The 10,433-nt window shown below is 33.5% G+C and overlaps 1 protein-coding gene across 1 annotated transcript; it reads right to left on the bottom strand.

Annotated features, from left to right (window-relative positions):
* Positions 1 to 1,405: 1,405 nt before the first annotated feature.
* LOC120267692 (probable ubiquitin-conjugating enzyme E2 16) lies at positions 1,406 to 8,580 on the bottom strand. The gene is made up of 6 exons (XM_039275371.1): positions 8,480 to 8,580; positions 8,237 to 8,340; positions 8,002 to 8,104; positions 7,851 to 7,914; positions 1,878 to 1,966; positions 1,406 to 1,781 (listed from the first exon to the last, which is right to left on the bottom strand). The coding sequence occupies exons 1-6, from the start codon at positions 8,507 to 8,509 to the stop codon at positions 1,686 to 1,688; spliced, it is 486 nt and encodes a 161-aa protein (XP_039131305.1). The 5' UTR covers positions 8,510 to 8,580; the 3' UTR covers positions 1,406 to 1,685.
* Between the last annotated feature and the right edge of the window lie 1,853 nt (positions 8,581 to 10,433).

The following is a 10,433-nucleotide window of genomic DNA, read 5'->3' as shown; positions in this document are numbered from 1 at the left end:
CGTCTCACCCCTCAAGAGCCGCACAAAATATATCAAAGAATAGGGCAAACGGCCTATTTATAGCCCAAAACCGCGCCTGTCACGTGCCCCCACGTGCCCATGTGGATTTTCCACGCGCCCGCGTGGGCTGCAGGAATTTCCACGCGGTCGCGTGAAGAGTAATTTTGCTACAGTACTGCTACAATAAAATTGTTACATTACTTTTCACAAAACGCGATCCAAACACTCTTCTCTTGAGGCCACATGTCCGGGCACACGTCCATGTGGTAGGTTATAAGACTTTTCTTCATCGACGCATCTTTGAAAGGTCTTGCAATCTTCATAAAGAGAAGGAACATGAAGATGTGGCTGCCTTTGTACCCTTCCAACTAGTGAATTGACTTGAATCCTCTTAGAAGTTGGCACACATCTCCACGTTAATGAACTCCTCTCGTGTCTTGGTCCTTGAATTGAACTAGAACTCCCAACATTATGTCTTTATAGCCTATCTTTGCTTCTTTTTTACTCTTCAAGGCATTCACAACCTATATGCATAAAAGAACACTAAATACACAATATGGGACATAAACCATGGTAAAAATGATGCTCAATGCATGTAAAACATATATAAAAATATGGCTACTCAAGCACTTATCAGAGATGTGTTGGGAGAGGTTGGAGATGAAGACTGAAGATGGGACAGGAGGCCAGAGAGGATGAGAGAGATCGGGTTCGTAGACAGAGAGAATGGCTCGAGTTATACGTGGGATGGAAGAGAGGGTGGAGATGGTGGTGAGAGGCCAAGAGTGGCTGTCAGAGTCGCTAGAGAGAGTGCATCGCTTGTAAACTTAGTGTGTGCAATCTAACCAGATGATGCTTTCAGCTTGTAAACTTAGTGTATGATAACATGCATTATAAATATATATATATATATATATATATATATATATATATATATATATATATATATATATCATATTCATGTGTTATATATAATATATTAATGTCACATATGAATTGGTGTGATGATAATTTTGCATATCATGTTCATATTAAGTAGCATGTTAGCATATCTTGTTCGAATTAGCCTTGGAATATATCTGAGTTTGGATAATTTATACTTATATTAATATATATATATATATATATATATATATATATATATATATACGTCATCTGGTTCGATCAAACCGGGTCATCTGATCTAACGGATTGACCCATGACCCAGTTGCTTGGCCGGTTCACTTCCCGGTCCGGCTCTGAAAACATTGCTCTAAATCTATCTTCATTGGGTGACTTGTTCAATGCTTAGTCTAGATCTAACAACATTGCCTGTACCATATTTCACATGATTATGTATAGCATCACATATGCCATTCAATAACTTGCAGAAGAGCAAAGAACGGCTTCCACAACAAAAATCACAGAATAAAAAACACAAATTTCAAGTTACTGAAGAAGCTTTAACCTTCCAGTTGAATCATCACACTTAGTTCTTCCATGGCTTTATTGGTTCCCCATCTTATGTATTTGGCATTGTTTGGCTGCTTTCCTTTACAAACATCATAGTATGCAAATTTACATAAAGCTCACAAACTCCATTAACTTGAATCAGCTGATACTCTTATGTTATTAAGAGTATCGATGGAGTACTGTTACTTCTTTCCTACATGACCAGAATAAATTTTGGAAGCAGACACTTTATATTACACTTTGTCATCATGGAACCACCATCTTGTTTCCTTTGGGGACCTGCCATTCCTACAGTTCTTTACGTAGCGGTCATTATCCGCAGGGCGTTGCTGTAAGGGCATAGGTTTCAAAGTTAATGTACAGTAAGATATCGAGAATGAAGGTTTTTATAAGGATTGTAGGGAGGGAGAAAGCCAAAAACAAACCTTCACAGTAGAGCTTGACAACATGGAAAGAATGCTGATACACACTGAACTTACAGTCATTGCTGGAGACCATGAATCATATAGAATATCTACCAAAATGAAGAAACAAGAAACATCAAAACTATGGCTTAGAATAAATACAATTACATACGGCGAAAAATTAATTCATTTGCCAAGTTGATGTCCAGAAAATATCAGGGAATAGCATAACAAACTATTAGCACAGAGAAGAAATATAAATCCAGTTTTGAAATGAATGGGAGAAAATTGAAAATTACAAAATTCATATTTTCAAAATCAATATTTTCACAAAAGTTGAGGACCCCATCAGTGACATCACCTTTCAGTATAAAATTTTGAAGTAACATACAATATAGCATTTGCCTGCATTGACCTTTTATGCCTTTCTTCTTGTTGTCCTAATCTGAATATGCAATTTTCATTTGTAGCATTTTATCCTGCAGTAGCAATAGTTTCTAACCTGGTTCTTATAAGAAGACCACCATAAGCCCATTATGAATTCTTTTCGGCAATGATCATTTTATTTGCTAACCCCAACGATGGCTAGTTTTGCAACAGTTTGATGTTTTAAGTATAACAAATAAAGGCTCAAATAGACATATAGTCTGCATTCTAACTATATAACATGATGAAAGACCAAGACCAAAATCACGCTCAATTGTTATAAAACAAAACTATCATATACTCCAAAAGGTTCAAGACATAAATTGTGATTTATCACAGAATGAGAAATGAAATTAAATATAATAAAATCTGCTAAGGAAGTCCGTCGATATGTTTACTTGGAAGTGATTTAGATTCAAATCCCAGGATGAACTTACAGGAGAAAACTGAATAATAATCAGCAACCCATTCCTGAAAACTTGAATTTCAAAGCTAAGTGCGCAATATCAAACCCAGGTTTACGGGAACACTTCACAATAAAGACACAAAGAAAAGCCCAACAATGAAAGGGCCATAAAATTAACAAATGAATTTGTGCTGAGCCAAATACCTAACTAATAAAAGAGACCCTTTTTACAGGATCCTGAAACACTAGCCACTGTTTGTTGCAAGACTTGTTTTATCAGCTTTAGCCTTCAGAGGTAAAAAGTTGTTTCATTTCCAAGCAATTAATTCCCCTCTTACAATACAATAATTAGTTTATTACACGTCCACCTCTAAATGGCATATGAGGACTCATACATATTTGGAAGGGATTACATATTTACAAGTTCAACTATCAATCATCAAAGAGAGCCTCAGCTAAAGCTACAGCATACAATATAATCACCCATAAAACTTCCACCTTGATCAGCAATCCAATATGCTAATCAGGGATCACATATTTATGAGCCTAACTATCAATATGACTGAAGGCACACCAGCTTATACTACAGCTTACAATAAGGTCATCCATAAAATTTCCAACTTAATCAGGATCCAAAATACCAATCAAAAGGCCAAAAAAAAAAAAAAAGACTACCAAAAGCAGTGCACATGCATTGTAAGAATAGTATGATATTGGAAAGACCTTTACCTGAAGGCCTGTTTTGACTATCTCACAGGGTTCCAATCTTATTTATTTTGTTAAATAAATTCATAAAATTGAGGGATTCGGTAAGTACACTAGAAACATGTTTAAGCATGATACTAGAATTGGAACTAAAATGAAGAAACATAACACTTGCAATGATCATATGTTTCTAGGGGTTAATGTTTCAATGATTTTAATATGAGATTAAGTAGTATTATAAAGTACTAGAAATGGAAACATTAGTAAATAAAACCAAGTAGATAACAAGACAAACCATAAAATTATCTCAATATTTAGACTTACACTATCCCCCTGACAAGCCCAAACAGCTTGATTCCAGCCAATTTTGAGAGCCCTTGCAAGCCATACTTACTCTCATTGCATATCTAATTACAGTAAAAATTTATTGGGTAAACTAACAATGTGAACTCAATTTGAGCCTGTCAGAATATGTTGCTCTAAGAATATCAGATCAAAGGATATCCCTGACATTCTGACCATTTAAAATCTTAAAAAATATATAGAATAAATAGATGAGCCTTCATAAAAATACTTGTTAAAACAAGCCATTATTGACAAGGCTGAATTCAGTATTTCGAACAATTTTATGTCAATCCATGATTTACGTTGATGCCACTGTGTGATCAATTTATCAATAGTTTGAATCGAGTTTAACTAATTGATAACTATTATAGCTCTAATTAACAAAAATGTCTGATTCCATTGCAAATTATGTATCAATTTATTAGTTAGCATAGTGTTCAGACTTAGGCTTTGGCGCCATGTGATTTGAGGAATACCATTCAATAGGATGAAATACCAAAAGAAATAGACTGTTCTGCCAACACCATGTCTTCCAATACCTCAACAAGATCGGAACTATCCAAACATGTTTCAGACCTATTTCACACAATCAAATACCTTTTTGATTATGATTCCACTAAATTCTTAAACTTTGTATACCAGTCACTAATTATACATTTCAGTCATAAAAATGAACCAATAGGCACAATCTAGACGAAGAAAAAACTCAGTTACCCTTCTTGGAATACCATTTGAAACCAAGAGAAGTAGCTAAAAAGAATCTATAATGGATGTGACAAGGTAGCATCCAAATAATATTTCAAATGGGAAAAGATGAACTAGTAAACTATGTTGTAGTTTGATCATTATATTTTCTTCACAGCAAAGCAGCACTCACTTTTTCTTCTATAATCAAAGCCAGAATAATATCCAATTTCAAAGAATACTGATTTTCCATCTGTCTTGTCTACTTATACACTTAATATTGTAAATATTCAAGTTACAAACAGAAATTATCATCTGGAATTTGTTTCCCAGAATTTTCATCTTCAGCCAAACATTTTTTTATGATATCATGTTTTTTCCTTTGCTCATAAATACTGGGCAGAAGCCTCTCAATACCCTTCAAATATTACTAACAATAACTGCCCACATGTCTATCAATTGCATGTATAACATTTCATCTCTCCTAAGACAAATCATAAACTACCTGACAGCAACATAAGCAGAATTGTGGGCCTCATTACTTCTTCAGCATCATGAAGAAATATGCCACATATGTCATTGCTATCATACAAATTAGTGTGTTTTGACTTACAATAAAAAGTTAGAAAACCTTGGTGTAATCTTTTGATTATGGAAATGTGAAACTTCAGCCCATGCAATAAAATATTCAACTAACAATATAAAAAATCAAATAAAAATGTAGCTACATTGGAAGGCTACTAGTTACTCTAACAAGGAGATCATCTCCCTTTCTCTACTGCCTTTTCCTTTCCTTATTTACTATTTCTTGCCACAGTCACTACCTCAACTCACCATGACAGCCAAATTAAAGCAACTTAGGCCCAATTAGACCCCTTCCATGGCACTCTAAGCTGACTTCACTACCATAAGCTGTACCATTTATTAATAATTTCAATGCATGATCATCATGATCCCAAAGAAATGTCTCTTTAACTGGTGCAGAACGCCTATGACTGTTGGCCCATGAATAATACAATTTTACAAGGCAAAAGGCATTCTCGATAATCATGAATAAGGCTATTATCACCAAATTGGTTAAAGCAATATCTTAAAAACTGTATCAAAGACAAGTTGGTTAATACATGACAATGTTTGACCCCAAACATTTAATACATTGTAATTACCTTTTAAATCTCAAAATCCAAATAAATGAAGAGCATGAATAAATGGAGAAGTAACTTTCAAAATGCATGACCTAAATGTGTATGTACATCTATTCACCAGTTTCACTTTGTTTGTTTGCTGGAGGCTCTCTTATCACTCTTTTTCTGATCCCCTCAAATGTAAATAACTGCTTTCAATAATCCATCAGATTGATTTCTCCTACATGTAACCCAGCCAACTTTAAAAGCGAAACGCAATCAAGTCACTGCTTCCCTTGTGATCTTCTTGTTTCTTTCCGTTACATATTCCCTTATTTATTTTGCTCACCATGGCACAATAATAGAAATATCTATCAAAAGAAAGAATTGCATGGGGAATTGGACACTATTCCCCAAGGATGTCCTGAAAGTGGACAAGATAAAACTTCTGTAATCTTCCCATACACGACAACAATTGCATCCCATATGAAGTCATGAGAACACATCTTTTACGTAATATGCTTATATTCTCCAAGAAATCAGTAGTAACATGTTGTCGTTTAATAATGATTACAAATACCATGCAAAAATGAATTTTTAATCATCTATCAAAAGAAACAATTGCATGATTGACGTTGGAATTGGACACAATTCCCCAAGGATGTTCTGAAAGTGGACAAGATAAAACTTTTGTAATCTTCCCATACACGACAACAATTGCATCCCATATGAAGTCATGAGAACGCATCTTTTACGTAATATGCTTATATTCTCCAAGAAATTAATAGTATAATGTTGTCGTTTAAAAATGATTACAAATACCATGCAAAAATGAATATTTAGTCATCTAAATTGGTTTTAGATCTTACCATATAAGTGCCATTACTATGGCTCCAATAACATGAATATGCATAAAAAGCTAGAAAAGAAACCAAAAATGGTTTCTAGAGATCAGACCTATGGCTCAAATTGAAAGAGAGAAGGAAATAGAGAAGTTAAATACATATAAACACCATTCACCCACAACCAGGAAGCACATCAATCATGTAAACCAATTAACTGTATGACCTAAATAATAATTTTGAGGCATCCATTTCATGATGCATTACCTAATAAAACCAATATAACCTAACAAAATTAGTATTTGCAAGAGGACAACTTCGGGCAACTAAATACTAGCTAGATCCAAATCTGAAAATGTATCAACCAAAAAGTCATTCCTTAAATTATCAATATCCAAAGTTTCAAACAAGGTTAACCTTCAGCTGACAGGATAAGCTCTTAGTCATTACAACGTCCAGCTAACTTGATATGTTTATAAACCCCATAAATTGGGGCATTTAATGGTATCCACATACCTCTCAGACAAAAATGAAGTTTATAACAAAAACAAGACTAACAAATGGAAGAAAAGTGAAGGAAGTGATATACAAATCTTTGTCTTTAATCAAATGTGATATTACATATAAGAAAAAGGAAACACGGAGGCACATGAATTATGAGTCTGTAAAAGATGAATATTCAATGATGAATACTGCAACTTCTGGCTACTAGTTATGGTTCCAAAGCTGAAAACACATGACTATACTTATCAATAACAAGTTTAATTTCTGTCCTTGCCTCCGAATTTATACAAGCAGAGAAGCTACTTGATATTCATGTCCCTAACTCATACATAAAATAATATCACTAGATAACATGTTTTAAAATTTGGGCAGGGCAGCCAGTAGCCACAAACCATTCAAAGCTAGCCAAGAGCCGTTTGTAACAGGAAAACCAAATGAAATTTCATGGGAAAAGGCAAGTAGAACATTGCAAAAAGAATATTAAGCAATACAATAACAGCAGATTATCAATCGATGACTATGAAAATGGCAAACTCCTTATACAACCAAAGATTCCTCATCCACAACTTTTCACAAGTTGCAAGAGGCAGAATAAATGTGGCGCGAATAAAATATATCAGAAAGAATCAAAGTAAAAGAAGAAGCCCACTTGCACATCCAACAGCCATAAAGGAAAGATCTTAAGCGTAAAGAAACAAGATTGCAAGATCCATGAAAGCTCTTAACAAGGCAAAGGTGGCAAAAAGAATAAAGTCTGTTTCTATTTCAGCAAAACCAAAACTAAGACTAGACACTAAAAGAAAACCTCTATATAAGCAAGGAATTAGAGTAATTATACTTCATAACATAAAGATTAACTAATAAATTCAATAATATAATAAAATTAAAAACACACACACACACACACACACACACACGCACGCACGCACACAAACACAACAATTATTACTGGATTTACCTAAACAGATGTGCCCATTGCTGTAAATGTGAGGATGCAAAGGAGCAGGATGGAGAAATATAACCTGCACCAAAGCCAATACTTAATGTTATAATTCATAGAAATATACACAATTCCAATGTAAACAAAACAAGATCTAATTCTTCACAACCTGAGGTGCTTCCATGGGGTAATGCTCAGGGAAATCGACTTGCAGCTGATAGGTTTCGCCTGCATAAAGCGTCCCCGGGGCTCCGACCACTTCAATAACCCACCTTCAGACAAGAACCGAATCCCATCAACCAAGACAATGAATAATGAAACTCTCACCAAAAAAATCAAATAAGGAAAAAGGAAAAAAAGATAAGGGTCAAAATAAAAAGATCAAGCTCTAGGATCTCCCAAACCTCTGTAGATTATCGGTGACCTTGTGCTTGAACCCAGTGGGAGGGTTAACTTGCCATTCTACCAGCTCCTTCTGCAACCGATTGCAAGCAATCTTGCTCAACGCCTGGAGAAGAGGAAATCCAAGAAGATTAGGAAGAAGAAGAAGAAGAAGAAGAAGAAGAAGAAGAAGAAGAAGAAGATTAGGGTTAGAAGGATGCAAAAAAGGGAGCAGTGAGAGAAGAGAGTGATGTAGAGGAGAGGACCTTGCGTGAAGGGGAGGAGCTGCTGGTCATCCTTCCAAGAGAGCGAGGGAGAGACGGCGAGAGAAAGGTCTACTCGGTGGGGGGATGAGCCTCTTTGTGCTTTTGATATATATATATATATATATATATATATATTAAATGTGGATTTAGGTGTCAAGTACACAATCCGTCCTCATGCGTACCCAATGTTCATCATGGTCCCTGAATGAAACGGAAATATCATTTAGGCCCTGAATTATAAAAAAAACATTCATTTTATTTTGTTCATCTCACGTATTTAGTGACATTAGATTTTTTCCCCCCTTGTCCAATTTCTCATGTAATAATGAAGCCGCCATTTAAATGATTTATTATTAAATTTTTATCTATCACAAATATGTTTATTTAAATTATTATCACTTAGAAATGCGGGGTAGAAAAACATAGCCTTTTACAATTTATTTTAAACACATGTCTTTTCCCTATTCATCACCATTTCTAACATATTTCCTTGCTTCTCTGGCTCCACTCCAATAACTCTAACAACCCATAGCCCTAACCCCCTCTCTTGTAGTACCAAAGCCAGTAAGGTTAGTATGAAGGTATAAAAACCCCTAAGGGTTTTTTTCTCTAAAAACATAAAGTTTTTATGTGAATGTTTTATTTCTCTTTATATGCTTTTAGTATATATGCTTTTATTTTCACTTAACAAGAGCTTCATAAAATCATGTACTTAATGAAGTAATATTGCTCTCTTTAAAATTTGTCATATCTATTTCAGCTGTTGCTATTTGGACTTTAGCCATATTATTTATTTGTCTAGTATCTACTAGTGATAGTCCTTACTTAGTTCTTAATCCCAACCTATGTAATCATGTTATACTAAATACCATTAATCCTAAATGTACTAAGGAGTAATTGGTTTTTAATAATTTTTTTATAAGATTCGGGTGTTAAAAAATCTATAACTATTTCTGCATTATCTCTATTACAACATATTTGTATTTCATCATATTCTTGTTATATTTTATTTTGGAAATAAAAATACCATGTTAATATAATTGTTCAGTATGTACTAATTTCAAATTTTTATTCTTAATCCATTTAATCTGTTTATCTAGTGTGGTAATTATTTCTAATGTCCTAAAATGTCGAATTTCATTGAATGAATTAAACCTTCTAATATTATATATTGATCTAACATTTTTTAAGGTCATTGTTTATTCATAAAAAAGTTCTTATTTCTTCTAATTCTTCTAAAGTATGGTAAGGTATAGTAAAATGAGGTTGTAAACCATACCTTGTTTGGGACAATGGTATAGTAAAAGAAGGCTTTTAAACCATGTTATGTTTGGTTTGAAAGTAAGGTAAGATAAAGTTATATATTAAAATTATAAAATTACCCTTTAAATGTTAAAATACTTACATGGCAAACATAATTTTTAATAATATATTTCTATTTATTATAATTAAGTTATAGCCATAAATGCTAAAACTTTTCATTCCAACTTCTTGATACAAACCGAAGTTCACATAAAAAAACAAAAATTTGAACAATTTACACAATTAACATAGTGTAATCCAGACTTAACATCAATTTATCCGCAAATAACAAAATATTCGACATAATGTAATCCGCACTTAATATGAATTTGTTCACAAATAACAAAATAATTCACATAATGCAATCCACACTTAACATCAATTTGTCCATAAATAACAAAGTAGTCCATATAATACAATCCACACTTACATAAGATGTCATTCACTAAAATTGTTTCGCTTGACAAAATCCAAGTTTTTACATCGCAAAACTTTAGGTAACAACACATCATTATGACGACGTAGTAACCAATGCAGTTGCCCTGATAAATTGGAAAATTTTTTGAAACAATTTAAATTCATGTACTAATAGCATAAAATAAAACAAATAGAAGAATATCACAACTAAATAAATTATATAAATAAAATTACT

The sequence above is a fragment of the Dioscorea cayenensis genome, chromosome 8 (genome assembly GCF_009730915.1).
Source record: "Dioscorea cayenensis subsp. rotundata cultivar TDr96_F1 chromosome 8, TDr96_F1_v2_PseudoChromosome.rev07_lg8_w22 25.fasta, whole genome shotgun sequence".
Classification (NCBI taxonomy): domain Eukaryota; kingdom Viridiplantae; phylum Streptophyta; class Magnoliopsida; order Dioscoreales; family Dioscoreaceae; genus Dioscorea; species Dioscorea cayenensis.
This window is presented reverse-complemented; position numbering and strand designations above follow the sequence as displayed.

Excerpts from the sequence above, each read along its gene's own strand:
- LOC120267692 (XM_039275371.1), bottom strand. The coding sequence starts at position 8,509 with ATGACCAGCAGCTCCTCCCCTTCACGCAAG. Across the intron at positions 7,915-8,001 it reads ACCCCATGGAAGCACCTCAG|GTTATATTTCTCCATCCTGC; the intron begins GTTGTGAAGAAT and ends GCTTTGGTGCAG. Across the intron at positions 1,782-1,877 it reads TGTCAAGCTCTACTGTGAAG|CAACGCCCTGCGGATAATGA; the intron begins GTTTGTTTTTGG and ends ATGCCCTTACAG.